Source organism: Sus scrofa, chromosome 1 (assembly GCF_000003025.6).
Source record: "Sus scrofa isolate TJ Tabasco breed Duroc chromosome 1, Sscrofa11.1, whole genome shotgun sequence".
Lineage (NCBI taxonomy): Eukaryota > Metazoa > Chordata > Mammalia > Artiodactyla > Suidae > Sus > Sus scrofa.
The window spans coordinates 37,085,240-37,108,102 of NC_010443.5; the positions used below are offsets into that span (position 1 = coordinate 37,085,240).

Below are 22,863 nucleotides of genomic sequence, written 5' to 3' on the forward strand. Positions count from 1 at the left end.
AAAAGCTTTTCAACTGAAGTGAGTCTTTTGTAAGTAGTATATAGATGGGTCTTGTGCATTTTTTTAAAAAAATACATTCAACCATGCTGTCTTTCATGATTGGAACATTTAGTCCAACTAAAGTGATTACTGATAGATATGTACTTATAGCCATTTCTTCCCACTGTTTTCTGGATGTTTTTGTATTTCTTCTCTGTCCCCTTCTACTCTTGGTCTCTTCCCCTGTGGTTTAGTAATTTTCTTTAGTGCTATGTTTAGGTTCCTTTCTCTTTTTGTGTCTCTATTGTAGGTTTTTAATTAATTAATTAATTAATTTTTTGTCTTTTTGTCTTTTTAGGGCCACACCCACAGCATACGGAGGTTCCCAGGCTAGGGATCCAATTGGAGCTATAGCCGCCAGCCTATGCCACAGCCACAGCAACAACGGATCCAAGCCATGTCTGTGACCTACATCACAGCTCATAGCAGCACAGACTCCTTAACCCACTGAGCGAGGCCAGGGCTCAAACCTGCATCCTCAGGGATGCTAGTTGGGCTCACTAACCACTGAGCCACAACAGGAACTCCTTTTATTTTATTATTTATTCATTTTTGTCTTTTTAGGGCCACACCCATGGCACATGGAGGTTCCCAGGCTAGGGGTCCAACTGGAGCTGTAGCCATAGGCCTACACGACGGCCATAGCAAAGTCATATTGTAGGTTTTTGTTTGTGGTACTATGAGGATCATACATATTGACCTATGTATTTGTGTGTGTGTATGTGTGTGAGTTATACGTGTGTATTATATGCATGTGTATCATTGATTTTAATCTGATAGTCACTTAAGTTCAAACATATCCCCAAAGCACATTTCTACAACTTCCCTCCACATGTTATGTTTTTGACATCCTCTTTTAACTTTCATTTTGTGTATTCCTTAACTATTTATTGCAGTGACAGTTGATTTTCCTCACTTTATCTTTTAACCTTCATATTAGCTTTTGAAGTAGTTAATCCTCCACTGCCTTTATTACATATTTGCCTTTACCAGTAAGATTTTTTTTCTTACATATATTTTTAAATTTCTAATTATGGCCTTTTCTATTTAAAGACCTTTTAACATTTCTTGTAAAGCCTGTTAAACAGTGATTAATTTCTTTAGTTTTTGCTTGTCTGGGAAGCTCTGTTTCTCACCTTCAATTCTAAATGATAACCTTGCTGGGTAGAGTATTCTTGATTGTATGTATTTTTCTTTTCTACACTTTAAATATACCCTACTATTCCTTCTGGCTTACAAAGTTTCTCCTGGAAAATCAGTGGATAGCCTCATAGGCGTCCTTTGTATGTAACTAGTTGTTTTTCTCTTGCTGCCTTCAAAATTCCCTTTAACGTCTGTCTACATTTTTAATTGCGATGTATCTTGGTTATAGATGTCTTTAGGTTCATCTTTCTTGGGACTCTGTGATTTCTGGATCTGGATGTCTGTTTCCCTCCCCAGATTAGGAAAGTTTTCTGCCATTATATCTTCAGCTAAGTTTTCTGCCATTTTCTCTCTCCTTTTTCTGGGACCCTTCCTAGGCAAATGTTAGCATATTCAATGTTGTCCCAGAGGTCCCTCAAACTATCCTCAATTAATTTTTTTTCTTTTTGATGTTCTTATTGGGTTATTTCCATTATGTCTTCCAGATCACTGATCTATTCTTCTGTATCATCTAATCTGATGTTGATTCCCTTTAGTGTGTTTTTCTTTTCTTCTCTCTCTCTTTTTTTTTTTTTTTTTGTCTTTTGTCTTCTTTTATAGGGCTGCACCTGAGGCATATGGAGATTCCCAGGCTAGGGATCTAATTGGAGCTGTTACTGCTGGCCTATGCCAGAGCCACAGTAAAGCCAGATCCAAGCATCTGTGACCTACACCACAGCTCACAGAAACACCAGATCCTTAACCCACTGAGAGAGGCCAGGGATCAAACCCACAACCTGGTGATTCCTAGTCAGGTTCGTTTCCACTGTGCCATGAAGGGAACTCCTTAGTGTATTTTTCATTTCTGTTACTATATTCTTCAACTCCGATTGGTTTATTCTTATATTTTCTAACTCTTTTTTGAAGTTTTCACTGTGTTCTTCCATTATTCTCCCGAGTTCAGTGAGCATCTTTATAAACATTACTTTGAACATTTTATCAGGTAAATTACCTATGTCCATTTCATTAGGGTTTTTCTGGGGACTTACCTTATTCTTTTGTTTGGGACATAATCCATTGTCTCTTCATTTTGTTTGACTTTATCTATTTGTTTCCATGAATTGAATGAAACAGCTATCTCTACCAGTCTTGAAGGTATGTTCTTGTGTAGTCATATCTGCTGTGTAGACTCGGTGGCTCTGGCAGGCTAGATAGAGCAAGTACAGGCAAGGATGTTTTGGGGTGTGTTCACTGGGGCCACCTTGACAGGATGGCTGGAGCTGGAGAGAGCTTGGGCTATTATGGCTGATAATCACTTTTTAAATGGCATATCATCCCCAGTATAATAGTCCAATACTTACAATGTTTCTCAATTTCGTCCCTCAGGGGATATTTGGCAAGGCTGAGAGACACTTTTGGTTGTCACAATTGGAGATGTACTACTGTCGTCTAGTAGATAAAGATGACTGATGCTGCTAAACATCCTGCCGTGCACAGGATTTCCCCTCAAAGAATTATGCAGCTAAAATTATGCAGCTAAACCCTCAGTAGTGCTAAGGTTGAGAAATCCTGTACTACATGATTAAAATAAGAAATTATCCACTGTCTTGATGTTTAATTTATCAAGAAGAAAGCAGGAAAAGCCTGGATGCCCTAGGTTTATAAGTTAAATTCTGGATACTGTGCACATCTCTCAAACACACCACTGTCACCTTTAGCTGATTCAAGAGAAGCACATGATTCTTCAAATTGCATTGGCAACAGGAAGGGTTTAAAGTTGGTATGTACTTTATCCTCAGTGAATGTGGGCAGATCTCAAATAGAAAAATATGAGTGTGCTTCTAAAAACACTACCAGCTTTTCTGGATCCATGATGGTCTTAGCTCTCTTGACAACTTCTACCAAGTTAAATAAAGCTATTATGTATTTAGGCAGTTCTTAACTACACACGACTGATTTCTAGGATCTAAAATTTTAATAACTGATGTTACAGGGGAAGAAGTCCACCAAAAACAAAGGATATAAATAGAGACCATACGCAGGACTCCATCTTTGCTTCCCCTGCCTTCAACTGTTCCCAGCCTTGTACTTTGGGGACTATTCATTCAGTGACAGCATTGAGGAAGCCATAAAGCACATTATAAATGATGAAGGAATGTTTTAGTAGACTTAATTTCTTAGTAATAATAATAATAAAGGAAAAAATCTTTTAAAAGTACTAGGAACATAGAGAGGAATAGTGAAACATGTTTTTGAACATATGTCAACAGGAAAACACTAATCTCCTATGACAAAGAGCTATAGTGCGTTGCACTAGTCGAAACCTGCCAATGAGAGTAATTGTCACCTCTAGAAGGTCTATGAGAGTACCCTGTGACCTAGAAAAAAAAGCCACTGCTAGGCGACTTCACTCTGCTACAAAAAGTCCAATGATCCAAGGATCCATTAAAAAGAAAGGCAAGTAGAAATGCTCAGTTTGATGTACTAAGGGAATCCAGAAATTAGAGTGAGAAAAGCACCACAGGCCACTACCTACCTCCTTAAGGACTTCATTGAGCCTAATATCCTAAGGAATTTCATCAAGTGGAAATAAAAATGAACTTTCCTTATTTCTCATTGTGTACTTGGAGTGCTGAGTGGAAATGCCTGGACGGAATTTCTTCATTTTTTCCCAGTCTTAAACTAAAATGTAGCTTCCTTTAGGATAGGTAGAGGCGGAAATATATAAAGGAACAACTGAAAAAAATTTCCTAACATCTACACACACAGGAAAAAATTAGCATAGTGAGATATAATGTCTCCCAGAAAATCTTTGGTTAATTAATAATTAGTTTAAGAAAGAAAACTAAGTATGTTAGGCTATTTGCTAGCCAAAGAGAGGTAAGTCATGGACACTATAAAATGCAATATAGGCATTCCCACTGTGGCTCAGTGGGTTAAGAACTCGACTAGCATCCATGAGGATGAAGGTTTGATCCCTGACCTTGCTCAGTGAGTTAAGGATCTGGTGTTGCCACAAGCTGTGGCATAGGCCACAGAGGCAGTTTGAATTCCACATTGCTGTGGCTGTGGTGTAGACCAGCAGCTGCACTCTGACTGGACCCTTAGCCTGGGAATTTCTATCTGCGGCAGGTGCAGCCCTAAACAGAAACCCACCCCCACCCCCACAAAAAAAACAATAGAATTCAACACATGACCTATGTTAAAAAGTTCACAAAAACTACTTGTATATAAGGTCCAAGAGAAGTACTATTCCAACATTACAGATTTATACCGGATTAAAGAATGACAGTAAAATAACTATATAGGTCTGATCGCAAAAACTACTCTGGAAGATTCCTTGGTACATACAGTCTCATTAAATAAAATTGAAAAAAAACCCTAATTTCCTTATATCATATTTTTTTCCAGAGGAAAAAAAATATGATGTATGGTAAGTAGTTTTTCCAGTAGACCAGGAAATCCACATAACCTAAATGTGGCTGAAAGTTTCAGTGCTTTGTTTTCCCTATCTATAAAATCAGGAATTGGCCTAAACGCTAAGGTATTGTTGATTTATGAAATCTGTTTCTACAACTCTGATTTTAACAGGGCTTCAGAAGTTTATTATTTAAAAGTATTTTAAACAGAAGCAATGTGAAAGACACGCATTTTCTATCTCTACATAGTTTAATGTTTCAATGGGATAGTTTAAAGTTTCAATGAGATAGTATTGAGTTTGCAAGCATAGGGAGAGGAGTATATTTTATAAATTCAAAACAAATTACTTTTAACATCTATGTTAACATGGGTTTGTGTCTAAGACAGAAAAGATATTAGCAAATGCATTAATTAAAACCCTTTTCACTCTTTTCACATTAAACTATGACTTATTAAAATCAGGCAACTTTTGATGAGCGCTATCATTCTGGGTGCTAATCAGTCTAAACATGTGATTATGCCTGGAATTTAATTTTGCCCTAAGAAAGATTAATGCTGAAGGAAGCTGAGTGTATTTGTTCTTGGTAGGTATGTTAGCCAAAAGGTCTGCCCAGATGATGATACTTGATGACTAGTCAGGAAAAGGAAAAATGTCTGAGTTTAACAACTTTGAAAACTAATTGCAAGGCCTTTGTAAAGATATTTTTATTCTATCACATTGAAAAGAAAACCTTTTTTTTTCCTAAAAATAATGTTTCCTAAATATTTATATCATAAAGATGTCCTCAGTGATGTACTGCTGAAGATTGTCTATGCCACTATTCCTGCTATCCTAGACTGGCACATCACAAAAAAAAAAAAAAAAAAAAAGCCTTCCTTTGCCAATTTGAAAATACCAGTCTCTTGAGAGGTACATAGCCCCTTGAGCTCACCCAGGTGATCTCATGATGTCACGTTTCCCACTCTGCTTGCTAAGCCACAGACACTTTCTTCATAAAGAAAAAGTAATCTTTGGAGTTCCCATCATGGCACAGGGGAAATGAATCCCACTAGGAACCATGAGGATGAGGGCTCGATCTCTGGCCTCGCTCAGTGGGTTAGGGATCCGGCATTGCTGTGAGCTGTGGTATAGGTCACCAAAGTGGCTCAGATCCCTCATTGCTGTGGCTGTGGTGTAGGCCGGCAATTGTAGCTACGATTCGACTCCTAGCCTGGGAATTTCCATATGCCTCCAGTGCGGCCGATAAAAGCCAAAAAAGAGAGAGAGAGAGAGAAAGCAATCTTTAGTCCCCCAGAATAATGGGCATTTTTAAACCATGCCTCTCTACTGCACTTGGGGTTTGGATCTGTTCCATAACACTCCTTTATTTCCAACAGACTAGCACTTGCGAATATCCCAATCTTCCTTCATTTAAAATTCAACTGGGTAGAAAGTTTTAAAAGTGGTTCAGCACACAGTATCTGTAGTGACCCCAAATTTGCTATATTGAGGCTACCCTTTAGCAGAAAGCTCCTGAAATAATACCCTTCTAGAAATTCCAAAATGTACAATTAAGAGAAATTTAAGCATTAAATTTCAGGAATAAAATTAAGTATTCCAAGATTAAATTAAAAATCAAGAGGCAAGTAGAATTTAACTGACCACCAGATTTCCAATTCTAGCCCACACCTACCTCTCCCGAGGAACAGCAAACCAGTATTCTGGTTGCTTTCTTCGTTTGCCATACTGCTGGACCATGGCTGCAGTGTGAGTGGCAAAGGACTTTCTCATTGGTTTTCCTACTTTAATGCACAGAAACATGGGTGGAGTCTTACTTTTCTCTTCTTTTGAAGGAAGTATATCTGAATCACACATCAAAAAAAAAAAAAAAACCAAAAAACCTTCCTCATTATTGACAATATTGGTGATAGTAAAACATTTCAGCTTACATAGAATAGTGTCCAGTCCTCTCTTAAAGGTGAAAAGTGAAAACATTTAACACAAACATCATCATATTAGGACTAATTAAGTTGTTCAAACTTTCAGCACAAAAGGAAAAAGCTATGGATATTACAGGTTGGTATACATCGTACCAAGATGCTACAAACTAGGAATAAGGATAAAAACCAACACTACAGCAAAGAGTGTACCCTAACCCAAAGGGTACATATGAATGAACAGTACTGAGGACCTAATCACACCATAATGCAATTCGGTTCAGAACTGAAATAGCTTCAAAAAGCTTTTAAACTCCTTTAGATTTAGAAATTCAAAGTAAAAATGGAAGTTACTTGAAAGAGTTAAAAAGGTACATGACTTTTGAGATTGAATGTTCAAAACAGACAGCATATATTGCTAATTTTTCCCTATTACAGGCAACCCTTGAACAGCAAGGGTTTAAAGGTGCTGAACCCACATGGTTAAAAATCCATGTATAACTCAACTTTAGAGTCGGCCCTCCATATCCCTCCTCCATGGATTCAACCAACCATGGATAGTATAGCACTGCGTTTCATATTTCTTGAAAAAAAAAGTCTGTGTGTAAATGGACCTGTTCAAACTCCTCTAATTTGAAAACACTGTTCTCAAATAATTTGTACTACTTCTGCTACTGCATGTGCAAATTTTATTTATTTTTTTTTATTTTTGGCCACACTCACAGCACATGGAAGTTTCCAGGCCAGGGATTGAACCCACACCACAGAGTTAATCTGCTGTACCACAAGGGAACTTCCTGCACATGCAGATTTTAAAAAGGCAACTATATAGGCGTACTTTGGAGATATTGTGGGTTTGGTTCCAGACCACTACAACAAGGTAAATATCACAATCAAATGAATTAACACCCTTTTTTCTGGTTTCCCAGTGCATGGAAAAGTTATGTTTATACTCTACTTTAGTCTATTAAATGTGCAATAGCATTATGTATAAAAAAATACATACCTTAATTAAAGAATCGTTTATTGTTAAAAAATGATATAATCTAAGCCTTCCCTTCTGTGGTTGTAACGAAGATCACTGATGATATATATACATATATAAAGATCATCATAACAGATATAATAATGAAAAAGTCTGAAGTAATTGTAAGAATTACCAAAATGTGACACAGAAAATAAAGTGAGCAAATGCTGTTGAAAAAAGAACTTGCTTGACACAGATCTTTGATTTTTGTAAAAAAAAAAATTAAAAATGGCTTACCTTCAATGGGTACCTGAATTCTCTTCAATAGCCATAACTGAATTTCAGATTTATTATCCATTTGTGCACCTTGGCAGCTATTATCCAGAGTCGATTCCAAAGAGGAGTCTGGATAGTCTTTATTCATGTTTTCTTCTGTAGCAGAGCCTAGTTGCAATGGAAGAGATGCTCTTTCTTTCACCCGGGTTTTATCTGGCTCTTTAGTGCCTTTAATTGGGGGATCACCTTCTTGGGGAAGAGAACTACTAAGCGTGATGTCTATTCCCACTGGCTCAATATTTTTGTCATCATGTAATTCGTCCTTCTGCGAGTTATCAGATAACTGGGTCCCTTCCTTGTTCTTATTAAGGTAATATTCGATAAGTTTAACTTTATCTAGATCTTCATGTATGTTCAGCGTGTTTTCCACCTGGCTCTCTGGGGAACCAGACTGCTTGTCTACCTCTGGCATCATATCTTGCTTCTCACAGGTTTCTAAATCTAGGGCTCCCTTCAGTTCAGCATCACACTCTGTTCCTGAAACGTTCTGGGCTGACTGTACCTGTGTTTCCATAGTTGAACTGATTTTTTGTGGTTTCGTCTTCCTTAGCTCCTCTGGGTCAAGAGAAAGGCACTCCTTTGAAGTGTCTGTTTTGTCCATTCCACTATCAGTTTGAGAAGAAAGTTCTTCTAAGTCAACAAAGTCATCATCTTCCCCTAAAAGAGAATTTTCTTTGGCTATAGATTTAAATGCAGCCCGAGTGTCAGAAGATGCCGTGAGGACGTTAGCCACTGGGATAGATCTGGTGGTCGCCTCTGTAGAGGACTCTAGTTTCTTTAACTTGCCTGAGCCAGAGCTATCTGAGGGTCTCGATTGTGTATATTCTGTTGACTTCTCTAAAGGTCTTGTTGATTTAGAATCTGAAGTGATGGCTCTCTCTACATCCTGCTGCCGCTTTTCTTTGTTGAGAGATTTGAACTTACTGAATGGGTTGATATCCTTTTCCGAAGCCAGGTCTTCCCATTCTCCAGGCCTGTACAGAGGACAAAGATCCTGAGGTAGGTCACTGTGGGGGGAGAAATGGTGGGTGCACATGGAATGTTAAAAACAAAAACCAAAAGCAAAATGGATGAAAAGCAAAAACTCAAACAAAACCCAACCAAAAACCAAAACGTAAATACACCACAACTTAAAATTTATGTTTAAAGGACTTTGCAATAAGGAAATAAAATCAAGAAACTGACTTCAGAATGAAAAATAAATCAACTAAAAAGAGTGGTAAAACAAAGAACCATGAGCGTTGTTGGCATGTCCTATTAGAAGCAAATGAATGGCATCTGAGGTCATTTATGAACATGGAGATGTCACCCACCAGATTTTTAATGATGAAATAATGTTTCTGATGTTCATGAAGGACAAAGGAGAGGGAACGTTTTAGGAGTATGACAAATTTCTTAAACAGTCAAGGCTTTTCCTTTTTACCAGCACAATATACAAACCAACTACATTAGTTCTGAATGGCTCACTGGCTGAGTAGTTCTACAAAGTGACCAACACTGAACCCTAATTCCAGGTTTCATGGTTTAGGATCTGATGCTTCCAATTAGAGACATCCTCCTTCTGTTCCTGAGGGAGATGCAAGAGGATGTTTCCTCTACTCTTGTGATATCGAGCACCTGCTCCATTTTACGTTTAAAAATTTATAGAAAAGCAAACCAAATAAGAAATTTACGTGAGTTAATATAAGAGCTTAACTCTTTCATTTTATTACAATATCATTTTAACTTTATAGCCACGAGCAACTGTTTTATCAGCTAAAACATACTACCCTGGGACACAGTTAATTGTTTTCCTTAGTAACAGATGTTGTACTACCCAGATTTGAATTACACAAAAGTATTAATTAAACATGTTCTCCAAAGTGTACAATAAATTGTCAAGAAACATTTTAAACTGTGATTGGATATATCTTGAGCAATCTGTTATTTTCACTCATCTCAGTGGCGATACTGGGTTAAAACACAGATATAAAAACCCTTTTCAAAAATAACGTTTTCAAATTTCAGAAATAAATTTTCTAGAAAGGCTAGATCATATGCAGGTAATATTTTATTATTCTGGCTTTGAAATAATCATGACAGTAAAGCAACAAATTGCCAGGAACTTCTCAAATTATAAGACTGTCTCCCCAAAGTTACTCAAAAAATCACTTACATGGAATGTGCATGCTTTTACCAATGTAAAATAAAAGCCTGTGTAATTGTTAGGCTCTGACAAATGCTTCAAGGAGCGTCTTTAATTCACAATTCATTTCAACTCAATAACCATTCATTCAGTCCCTAAATGCCACATGCTAAAAGATAATTGTGACAGTGTCTCTGTTCTACAAAACCTCCATACACAAAAATGTTCTGCCCAACATGAGCATCCCACAAGACATTAAAGATACTTCAAATAAATTAGTGTAATGTAGTATAATTTCCATTTTCAGACCCCAAATTTAAGCTGGGCATATTAAAGGCTTTAAAAAGTCCTGTAACAAAGGAGCCCAGCTCTTCACATACTTAATTAGCAGATCATTTAAAAAGACTGTCTTCCGTGAAAACTCAAGCCCCTTTCTCCTCTCTCTAGCTAGCTTGATCCCCACAAAGAATGCATTTGACCACATGCTAATCACCCTCTTATATCACCTTCTGGTCTACCCCTCCCTTCTTGTTCTACCTAATCCAAGCCAGGATTAATTTAGCCATCTGTTTTTTCTGCATTGCAGCTGCCAAGCTCTGCTGGGGCAAAGTACATACAGGTGTCAATTGGCTCTGCTGTTCATTAATGTTTTCTAGACTCAGTCAAGCATCCACTGATGACCAATCACTCCCTCGGTTGTTGCCTTCCCAGTTTCCGTGGCAAGTGAAGTTACAAAACATCTTCCACAAAATATACAAAGCTTTAAAATGGGGATGGAGAGATTTTACACATACACACACCTTTAAAAACTATTTGCATGTGGCGGCTAGATAATTGGCACTTGTTTTACCATACAACTTCAAATAACGAAATTTAAACTACTTTAAACTGGGAAATAGCTGATGGATTTCCGAAATCGATACCAAGTTCATTTCACACTGATTCCACTAACACATTCTATTCTGCTCATTGGTGCACATATTGTTCATTAGACAAAAATATCTTTATATACCTGCATCCCACAGCAGGAACCACTGTATAACTCTGAAATAACAGCAACACAACTGGAGCCAATTCTCAACTCCTCTCTTTCCCATCATCTCCAGCGTTAACCCCGGATTGTTAAACACAATCTCACATTGAGAGAAATCTTCCCGTAAGGATATACCTTCCCTATTATTAAAAGAATAGTTAACATCCTAAGCTAAAGGTGTGCAATAGTATTATTCTATTAGAAGCCATCACTGGGCAAGAAATGCGCCCATCTACCTGGCCATCCACTTCCAAACTTAACTGTATCCTTACCTACTTACTCTTCTTTCCTCTTGTCACAAAGAACCCCATATTCATACTTCCTTTCAAAACCACCTCTTTCACTCTCTTATCATCAAGGATTCCAAAGCAGCTGGATACTCCTTCACATGGGTTTCATGGAATTAGGGGTGCACTTCTGTGTTTTGGGGCCATTCAATTACCACTCTGTCTACCTGTCATCCCCAGTAGACCCACACACATTTATATCCTTGCCACACAAGAGGCATGCACTAAGATGCATGAGAAGCCTCAATCTGCATGGATAAAAGATTCCCACAGAATAATGAACAGAGAGTTTTGGATATGAATTGAAGGTTCAAAGAAATCATCTATACATTTTAGGCCCCAGGCTGTTGTCTAAGAGGTTTTGGTATATCAATGCTTTTAGTTCTTGTAACAGTTCTGCAAGCTGAAAAATACTGTTAAATCCATTTTACAGATGAGAAAACTGAGGCTTGAGATTGAGTCACTCATAAAGTTCATGGAGCCATAAATGCTAGAGCCAGAGAAACTCAGGCAGTGTGGCTCTAGACCTCATCATCATGTAGGACTGTCTCCTACACCTCTGGCTTAGACACTTCAGCCAGAGCTTAGAAACCACCTTGGTGGCCATGTTCTGATGGTTGCTTCAGTGGCTTGACATTGTGTAAGGACTCAGTGGACCAGATGCGAAGGATTACAGAAGTCCAGGGGAACTTGCTGGCATAAACTCCTAGGGACTTTGGGTTATTTTCCTAGTTTCTTTCCCTTTTCTTCACGAGTCCAATGGCCCTTTGTACTGCTGGACCCACTGCTTTGCCTCTGCCTCCCATCACTGAGAGTTTTTAGAGCTTTTGACTGCTAGCATATATAGTATACAGAAGGAAACACATGGACAAATGACAGAATCACAGTATCCCTGTAAGTGAATCAATTCCCTGGGCTTTAACTCCTTTTCAAAGGAAGCTTCATTTTTTTAAAACAAACAAACAAAAAATCAGTTATATAAGGCAAAAGTACTCAGAACTAAAGCAATATCTATCCATCTACACTTCAGAGACAAAAACAAACTAGTAATACTCCCTTTCCACACCACTTAAGGCAGTCTGGCTATAGGGCAGTATCTCTGCACCAACCACTCTCAGCTGGGAAGATGGTCTGGCCTAGAATCTGAATGTGGAAGAAGGGAACGCTGCTTACCAATTTAACCAAATAAAAAATAAACCATTTTAACGTGCTGGCTTTTCGATTTTCTCCTTTCATCCTTGTATGTTCCATTCTTCCTTATTATTGACTTTACCATTTCCATTTCCTCTCACTTTCATATTTTTTAAACTTTAGGGCACAAACCTTCTAGCTTCAAACTCACCACTACACGATCTCTCACTCCTATCAAGTCCCTCCTATAATTTTTGAACTGCATTTAATTCTCCCAACACCACCACCACCTCCCTTCTTTTTCCTGGTAAACAAAGGAATGTCTCTTACGATGGCAAGGCATCTTTGATCTTCATGTGCGAGATGTCATTGTACAGGGCGATGGAAACGACCTCTTCCATGGGGCAAATGAGGCCGTACTCCTCGCACCCATTTTCAATGACCAGGGGATCAGACTTGTGAGGGTCAAACATGATGTTGTTAGGAGTGACGATCATGACGCCTCCAACCACACCCTGAAGAAAAAGACAGGACAGAGTTGAACAGGCAAGACGCCACCACCACAGAAGCTTTGCTTTTCTTTTTGCCTTTTTAGGGCCCCACCCATGGCATATGTAAGTTCCCTGGCTGGGGTCGAATCAGAGCTGCAGCTGCTGGCCTACACCATAGCCACAGCAATGCCAGATCCGAGCTGTGTCTTCAAGCTATACAGCATCTCACAGCAACACCAGATCCCTAACACACTGAGCAGAGCCAGGGATCGAACCCACATCCTCATGGATCCTAGTCAGGGTCGTTACCACTGAGCCACAATGGGAACTCCCCACAGCAGTTTTAATGAACTCGAGTTGCCACTACATTGACTATGTGAACCACGGTATCCTACAAGACAACTGCACTCTCTCTACAAGGACTGGAAAAACAGGCTGAAGAAATGCAAAGGTGTGTGCTGAGGCAGACCAACAGATTGCCTCGCTGGTACAACTTGGGTAGGATCTTGGGCTTCCCAGGAACATCTCAGTTTCCCCAATTCCCTGTCTGTAAGAACAAAGGGCTGTCCCAGGTGCTCTCCTGCCTGAGAACTGGGTACTTTACAGTTCTCTCAGCACGCATTCACCACATGTCCAACAAGTGCGTGGTGGTGTGCTCTGGAAGCAGCTGGTTCAGAGCCACGGGGCCAAAGAACACTCATGATAGTTCACTCTAAAATGCTTAGAAAGGGCACATTCAGCAAAATTCAACACAAATCAGAATATGAGATCTTTGCGGACAAAAGTGAATATATCTGAACTATGGAAACCGAAAGCAAACAGTAGCTTGGTGGAAACCCAAAGCCTGCAACTTGGTCAGTTTACATGGTAGACCTTGCTGGCCACACAGATGTTATCTACCAGGGATGGCAGGATAGAAATGACCCCCCCCCCTTTAGGTAAATAATTTATTTTGATGCTCTTAATGAGTTTAGTGATCATCTTCGCAAAAAAAAAGTGTTGCATTCCAGACATTACTTAATTCTTCACTGCAAAAGTTTTAAGTGCATATCAATAATGTATTTCCCTACCATTTGAACCTGGCAATGATGCCTCTACTATGAGCACAGGAATTCACTTTATATCATTACTCCTTCTTCAGAGGCTCACTAAAAGTTACATTTGTTCTATGTACAAAACACCAACAACCAAAAAACTGAAAACATGACATAACGTTTATCATACCAGCTTCTCTAACAACAAATGGGTTGAGAACTTAACCATTTTCCAGTTTAGGTGTTAAATTCTTTACATGAATTAGCTTTTAAATATAACACACTAATTAGTTAAATTTTATTATTGTTCCTATTTTATAGTTGAGAGAAACAGAAGCTTAGGAAATTTAAATGCTTTGCCCATGGTCTCAGAACTAGTGATGATAGAGCTGGAGTTTAAATTCAGAGAGTCTGACTCTAGCATTTGCTATGAAACATATTCTACACTGTCTCCCTAACAATTTACAGGCTAAGAACCAAAATAGAAGTGACAAATCCAAGGTCACAAAGAATCGCATTTCCACTCAATGATCCTTCCCTTGGTAAGTAAAATGCCAGGGATCCAAGAGGGGACAGCTGAGAACTCTTAAGCTGAAAATTTGGGTAAGATATTTTCATGTAGCCTGTCTTCAGTAATTTGGAACCTAATTAGATTTTCCATAGATTTCAAGAAAAGGAAAGAAATTTCATAGCCATATACCTTTCCATCGGTGAAGTATCGACAGTTCATTTTTAAAAATTTTACCACGCCTGGCTCGTCTTCTTCAGAAGTAGATGATAAGACTCTCTCGATGGGTTTTAAGGCCTTTCTTGCTAAGTCAGCATCCTTCAGAAAGCAAAAGTTTCCAAAATCAAATAGAAGCACTTTTTCAAAAGATTACTTATCTAATCATATGAATCAAGTCATCTGAGTTCCCTGTAAGTAACCTATTTCTACTTAAGTTGAACATAAAAAGGCAAACATCTTTCCTCCTCCAAAAATATCACAGATACCCAAATCGAACTAAGATTTTACAAAAGTACTTATGCATGAACCCATACCTCATCAAATATCTTTAGAAAATACCTAACATGAAATAATTTATATTTGACTCATGGTTTAAATTCTTTGGAAAAAGGAGTAAAAGTAGAACAAATAAACTATCGCTCTCAATGAGAGTTTAACATCATACTTCTATGTAAACAAGGAATGCATTTCTGTCTTTGGGACCTTAAATGTGAACAGGTTTCTTCTCTCAACTAATGACAAACTACTTAACCCCACCTCTTGTGGGGGTGGGGAGAGTTTCAAATGAACCCATGAAAAATAACATGTAGCATTCTATTACTCAAAAGCTATGGTTGATAAATATGAGCTTGAGTGCACGACTGACATACATACAGGCAGTTTATCATATTCTGCATCTGATGATGATGGAGAGACAGTAGCACCAGGACTGGATGATGATAATCTTAAGGTACTGGAAGGAAAGTTGGCATCTGGCACAAAAAGAACCTGAGAATGGGAAAGAAAAGCTAGATGAGTCCCAAGAATTGGGCAAACCACGAGGCAGTTTTTATAACACTTGGTCTCCACACAGTATCATTCTTGGTGCAATGACTAAGACCTAGTTGGCTTTCACAGAACTCCTGAGCAACCTGGGGTCTCACAGAGCAATCCATGAAACAATACTCAGCAATATGAATGTGTGCTGAACACAATGCAGGAGCTCACAGAAGGGGTGAGAAAGATGGGCAGGTATTCTGAACAGGTCAAATGAAGCAGGTGGGTCCATGGGAAACTTTGAACAGTATGTAGGATTTGGATAGAAAGGGAAGAGCCTTTCAGGGAAGGCACTAATAGCACAAAGGAATAGAGCAAGATTAGCACCGGCATGCCTGCAAAAATAACACCTGGAGTTTCCGTCATAGCTTAGTGGTTAACGAACCCGATGAGTATCCATGAGGATGCAGGTTCAATCCCTGGTCTTGCTCAGTGAGTTAAGGATCCAGCGTTGCTGTGAGCTGGGGTGTAGGTCACAGATGTGGATCAGATCTGGCGTTCCTGTGCCTGTGGCATAGGCCAGCAGCTACAGCTTCGATTAGACCCCTAGCCTGGGAATCTCCATATGCCACAGGTATGGCCCTAAAAAAGCAAAAAATAAATAAAAAACAAATAAAATGCATTAAGATGGAAAAATCAACATCAAAGAGAAATAAAATGAGGACTGATTATACTGAAAACACGTTCTCCAAAATTACCATGAAAACTGGCTCAAAGTTTCCAAATAACCAATAAGAAGAAACAGATATCCTAAGTTAGCAGAATTCAATGTCCCTAAAATAAAAAGTTTCTCAGAAGTACAAGTATTCTCCCATGAAATCTCATAGAAAAGTGTCTCATACTGTACCATTTGTCCCTGATGACAAACTGACAGTAAATATAGTAACCCTGATGACAAACTGACGGTTTTGGAGGACTGTTCTTCACAACATCTTCGAAATGGGTCAGTGGCAAATGTCAACACTTTAGAGTTCCTACTGTATAGCAAAGGGACCTATATTCAATATCCTATAATAAACTATAATGAAAAAGATTTTTTTTCTCTCTTTTTAGGGCCATACCTGAGGCATATAGAGGTTCTCAGGCTAGGGGTCAAATTGGAGCTACAGCTGCCAGCTTATGGCACAGCCACAGCAACATCAGATTGGAGCAGCATCTGCAACCTACACCACAGCTCACGGCAATGCTGGATCGTTAACCCACTGAGCAAGGCCAGGGATCAAAGGATACTAGACCAGTTTGTTATTGCTGCCACAATGAGAACTCCAGAAAAGAATATTTTGAAAAAGAATATATGTATAACTGAATCCTTTTATGTATAGTAAAAATCAACAACACTGTAAATCAACTGTACTTCAATTAAAAAAAAAAAAAGGATTAGGAGTTCCCTGGTGACTCAGTGGGTTAAGGATCCAGCATTATCACTTCTGTGGCCTGGGTTCAACTCCTGGCCCAGGGAACTCCTACATGCCCTGGTCTGGGCAAAAAAAAAAAGTTTAGAGTTCCATAAAATCAGTTTACAGAAGGCTAAAATAACATGGTCTTGGTATACAGCTCTCTTATTTATTGCATGTATCTAGACTAGAGGGATGAATAGATATCATTTCTTCATCCTCCATTAATATTTTTCATACCTGAGCTTTTGACAAGCGTTGGGCAACATAGGTTGAGGTTTCATTGTTTTATACTCTCTATGTCAAATCAAATGATAATTCCTATGCTTAAACAGTTCATTGCGCCATGGATGGAAGTGACAGCAGAACACTGGGAAGCTCAACCAGAATATGTTCTGCCTTAACATGGAAGTGTTCCTGGATCACTCTTCTCAATTCCTGATCTGTGCCAGCAAAACTGTGAGTATAGCCAGCTCCTGGGACAATCAACAGCACATAACTGCTTAGTTCTATGAGGGTAAGACAGCCCAGTAAAGGCTAGAAGGGACATCTGAGATAAAGCAGTGCAGCCCCTCATTTCAGAGCTAAGGAAATGGAGGTCAGACTTGGGCTTATCAGACACAACCTAGAATAGATTTACAAGGAGATCCTGCTGAATAGCATTGAGAACTATGTCTAGATACTCATGTTGCAACAGAAGAAAGAGTGGGGGAAAAACTGTAATTGCAATGTATACATGTAAGGATAACCTGACCCCCTTGCTGTACAGTGGGAAAATAAAAAAAAAAAAAAAAAAAAAAAAAGGAAGTGACGTGCCCAGTTGAAGGAAATGAGGCTTTGGGGCAAACTGGATTAAACTGAAACTTGTCATTCTCGATTCGACATTCTAAGAATATCTGTATGAAATGCTACAAGGAGAAAGTTATATTAATTTAGCTTTTCTGGATGGAAGCATCTATAACATAAATAGTTAAATAAACTGGTTTAATTATTTGCAAATCATTCATCTCTGATCAGTTCATAAGTACCAGGATGTGTTCAGAAGTCTTGGATCTAAATGAAAGACTAAAACAACACACAGTATCATTAATGATAATCCTGTGACACTAAGAATAAGTCATTAAAAATGGCAATAAAAATAAATGCACAATTTCTAGAGTAAAGGTCAACAAGAAAATCATTACCTGGCCTGGAACAATAGTATGTGTGAAAAGCTTATTCAGCTCCACTAGTTTATTGGGAGTGATGTTAAATTTCAGTGCTATAGAGTTTAGGGTGTCCTGGATTTCAGCCTAGAATAATCAAACAAACAAGATTCAAAACACAGAGCAAAAACAAACAAAATCTTCCTTTCAATAGTCAACAGTAATCATTTGTAATATGCAAGCATACATCCAAAGGTATTATGAAAAAGGTGAACAGATGTTCAATTCTTAATAAAAAGTCTTGAATATTATTCATTTCTGGACTCCCTTATCTTCAGATTTTATTGTCTACTAATAGATTTCTAAGCTTACTCTGGTACAATTTGGGGGTATGGAGTAGAGGGTTCATGAGATATAATACAAAACTAAGAAGAAACAGAACATACACACAGTACTGCTAATAGGGGAAATGGGACTACTCTCTCCCTCTTTGCATTTTTCTGTCTATTCACCTGTCTCTTCACTGCACTTTAGGCTCCTGGATTGTAGCCTGTTAGTGGCCTTTTTCCCCTAACTCACAGAAGGCACTTAAATATTTGATAAATGAATAGAGATGAATGCAGTGAAAGGCAGGGAAATCATCCAAGAACTTCAGCTTAGCTACTAGAAATTATTCACCGACTTTAAAATGACAATTTCCCCTGGTCAGCCAAATTAATGTTACCTCTAAAACTTGTGACATCAGTCTCAAGTGAATGCTTCTTTCCTTCTCTAATAGAGGGGGAATAGAAATAAAGAGGGCAGGAAGAAGATGTGAAACTTCAGAGAAAAAGCTCCACCCAAAAAGAAGTCTGCTGCCTCTGGTCAGGTCAACTGCCCAGGACAGACTCCCTATCCAGGGTCCCTGGATGGGACTTGTTAGTAGGAACTCACTCTGCGGAATGTCACAGAGAAGTTCCCAATTATAGCCCTGAGTCAACACTGGTGGCTGTCCCTATAAGAAGAACTGGCTTTACCAGAGGAGGCTTGACTTATGGGTGGAGATTGGTGGTGGCTTCAGAAAGTTGTGGACAGGTGAAAAGATACTTGCCACTCACTGCCCTTGAGGATTAAAAACCCACCAACAAGAAGAACTATCTCAGGCTAACCAGGTAGAGATTGCACTAAAATTACCTCAAAGCATTTCTGGAACAAGATGTAAATTAATATAATTTTAAAATCATTGAAAACTTAAAATATGCCCCTACCTTTACCCTGAACAAAATCACTTGTACTAAAAATGGAAAAAATGTTTGAAATATACATATATACGTATATTCAAAATGTTATATATTTACATAATATATTAAAATCCAGGGGTATTCCAGGGTTTAGAGTCAGTAAAAGACATAGATTCATAATACAGACTAGAGCCAACTGTTGGATCTGAAGTCTGTATCTGCCCCTTGCCAGCTTGTGCCCTTGGGTCATTTGGTTAACTTTTCTGTACCTTGATTTCTTTATTCAAATAGGGATCATGCAATTGTAATTTCTACTTTAGAGCACTAACTCCATGCAAATGATCAATACATTTGCTTCGTGTTTTCATGCAAAAACTTGAAGATACTATGTATAAGGGGTTCAGGGAAGGAGAGAAACTTTCAACAATCAGGAATTATTACACACGGATAAGATATACATATAAACCCAAATTACAGATGCTGGGAGGAATACTAGTATCATTAAATACTTGAAAATAAACAAAATTTTTGAATAGCCACAGCTCTGGAGCAACACAAGCAATCTGGTAAGTGGTTTTGGTCATGATTCTCTAAACACGAACTTACGGATCATCTTTTATTTCCAATGATAAGTAAACAAAATAACCTGCCAACTAAAACTAATTTCTATAACATAAATCAACGGGCAGATCTGTATTACTAATTCGACCATTTACTTATATGAATTAATGTGGGGTTGATTTTTTCACTCTTACAGCATTGCTTAGTCTATGCCATGGGAAGCATCTCCTAGCAAACAATACTACTCATTTCCTTGGAGGGGCTTGTGAATCACACTGCTGGATACATACATGGCTTTAGAAGTAATACTGTTATTAATGATAAATAATCCAGCACCTCCTCAGTATTTTCTATGAAGTAAGGCACCATGCTAGGTGTTACGGAGTATCAACAAATATTGTAGACAGTGGTAATGTAAGATATATAACCATCCCAAATCCTTTCTGGAGGGGATCAAGCCTATCAACTACAGAAAGATGCCTAAGGATGTTCGCAGAGCACCAGCATGAAATGCCGGTGCAGGGGCTTTTCAATGTGACCCTACAGAGACTTGGAGAAGATTTACCATTATAGATGAAATGCCAGGGAAAGACAAGTCTTGCTGTTTGTGTAATACAGAGCCTGGCATGGCACACAAAAAATGAGTAAAAAATAAACACACATGAGGAAAATACAAGGGCAATGGCAACAGCATTTAATTTCTTCCCTAGAAGTCACAACACTCCCCGGCAATGTTAGTTCAAAGCGAATTAAAACAGATCCCTGGCCAAATGCCCACTCTGTATCAGGCCTGGGATGAGGACACAGCTCCTGGCCTCCAAGAGCTCAGGGAGCAAGGAGAGAGGCGAGTACATGGCACACAAGGAGGAGGGAGCAGTAGCGGACACACACATCGTATTACTCCTGTGTTGATACAACCATATGGAGGCCTATATCCTGCAAGCACCATCAATAGAATGGTGACCAAAAAGAGGTCTAGTTTCTCTTCACAGGCATGTAAATTAAGGCACAAGGTAGACATTAAAGTAACAACCATACTAGTGAGTCAATAATGTTAAACTGAGATAAATTATGTAAAGGAAGATGAGTCAGTGAGGGAGTAAAATGAAGGGATCCGGCTTCAATTTGCTGGACGGTCCCAGAAAGGAAGCATGCACATGGAGGATGATAGGAAGAAGATGGTAAGGATAAGGTTCTGGTTTGTAGGAATGGACAGATGATGGCGCCACTGCTTTTTGACAAAACAGGAAGCTTGGAGGTCAAAGTGGATATGTTGAGCAGACAACTTAATTTATAGTTTGGGAACTCAGAAAGCACATCTGGGATGGAGACCTAAAATTGGCCATCAATGGCATATCAAAGGTCATTCAAGTAACAGGTTTACATGAGTTTGCCCAGGGTAAAAATAAGGAAGGAAGAGAAATGAGTTAGAATGGGTCTTAAGGAGGAGTTCCCATTGTGGCTCAGGGGTTAATGAACCGACTAGCACCTATGAGGACACAGGTTCGACCCTTGGCCTCGCTCAGTGGGTTAAGGATCCAGCATTGCTGTGAGCTGCGCTGTAGGTCACAATCGCAGCTCGGATCCCGCATTGCTGTGGCTGTGGCATAACGTAGGCCAGTGGCTACAGCTCTGACTAGACCCCTAGGCTGGGAGCCTCCATGTGCCATGGGTGTGGCCCTAAAAAAAATAAAAAAGAATGGGTCTTAAGGAGCTTTGCTATTTAATGGCTACACAAGAGGAAGGCAGCAAAGGGGCAGGATGTGTCAGGAAGCAACATTATGTAAATCTAGTGATATTAAATCTTCGTATTATCTATTTATACTTACAGTGTACTCCATAGTACCATGGGGCTTCTGAACCACCATCTTCTTTTCTTTTTTATCGTGTGTTTTGTTTTGATTGTCATCTGAAGAACAAAAGGTATGTAAGCAAATGATTTCATTTTTAGGAATTGAGGGTAGGGTCACATACAGTATATTAAAACCCACTTTGAAATCGATTTTGAGAAAAAAAGAATCTAAAGGGGAGTTCCCATCGTGGCTCAGCGGTTAAGGAATCTGACTAGGAACCATGAGGTTGCGGATTTGATCCCTGGCCTTGCTTAGTGGATTAAGGATCCGGCGTTGCCATGAGCTGTGGTATAGGCCACAGACTTGGCTTGGATCCTCTGTTGGGGTGGCTCTGGTGTAGGCCGGTGGCTACAGCTCCGATGAGACCCCTAGCCTGGGAACTTCAATATGCCGTAGGAGTGGTCCAATAAATAGCAAAAAGACAAAAAAAAAAAAAAAAAAAAAAGAAAAGAAAAAAGAATCTAAAGGAAAAATGGACTAAAGGCACAAACAGATCATACTCATAAAAATATATTGTTCATCAAGGAGTCCTTGAATAGATGATTAATGTTCATCATAATCAAATAGTACAAACAATAATGAGTTTCTGTTGTATAGTTATTAAAGGATTAGTTTAAATGATGAAGTATAATGAGGAAGTTAAAGTAAAACTAGTACAGTCACAATATAAACAATGTATAATGTAAACCAGTGTAGCACTTTAAGAAGGTGGTTTGTCCATATGTAACAAATGCCATAAAAAGTTCATCTTTTGACTCAGTAATCTTTCCCTTATCTATCCTAAAGAAAAATTCAAAAGAAAAATGCTATGCACAGCATGTGTTTACTGCAATATTATTTTTAATAATGGAAACATGGAAAGACCTATACGTCCAACAACATATTAAGTAGGACCATAGATTTTGTGGTTTTTAAAGGTCAAAATGGTCAACCTGGAGTTCCTGTTATGGCTCAGCAGTAATGAATATGAGTAGCATCCATGAGGATGCAGGTTCAATCTCTGGCCTCCCTAAGTGAGGTAAGGATCTCGGCATTGCTGTGAGTTGTGGTACAGGTCACAGGCATGACTCAGATCCCGTGTTGTTGTGGCTGTGGTATAGGTCGGCAGCTGCAGCTCCAATTCGACCCCTAGCCTGGGACCTTCCATATGCCATGGGTGTGGCCCTAAAAAGGACCAAAACGCCCCCCCAAGACCAAAAAAAAAAAAAACGGTCTACCTAATAGTTTGGCAGCTGCACATGATTC

General features: G+C 38.8%; 1 protein-coding gene across 12 annotated transcripts in view; it reads right to left on the bottom strand.

Annotated features, from left to right (window-relative positions):
• The window catches only part of NCOA7 (nuclear receptor coactivator 7), a 150,911-nt gene that overhangs the window by 41,437 nt on the left and 86,611 nt on the right, over positions 1 to 22,863 (bottom strand). For 11 of the 12 annotated variants that reach the window (XM_021088655.1, XM_021088639.1, XM_021088642.1 and 8 more), the window contains 7 exons: positions 21,595 to 21,674; positions 18,024 to 18,131; positions 15,284 to 15,397; positions 14,603 to 14,728; positions 12,708 to 12,892; positions 7,763 to 8,808; positions 6,255 to 6,423 (listed from right to left, as the gene is read on the bottom strand). In XM_021088655.1, coding sequence (XP_020944314.1) covers positions 6,255 to 6,423; positions 7,763 to 8,808; positions 12,708 to 12,892; positions 14,603 to 14,728; positions 15,284 to 15,397; positions 18,024 to 18,131; positions 21,595 to 21,674 — 1,828 coding nt within the window. The remainder of the gene's footprint in view (positions 1 to 6,254; positions 6,424 to 7,762; positions 8,809 to 12,707; positions 12,893 to 14,602; positions 14,729 to 15,283; positions 15,398 to 18,023; positions 18,132 to 21,594; positions 21,675 to 22,863) is intronic. The other variant, XM_005659211.3, reaches the window with a different exon arrangement.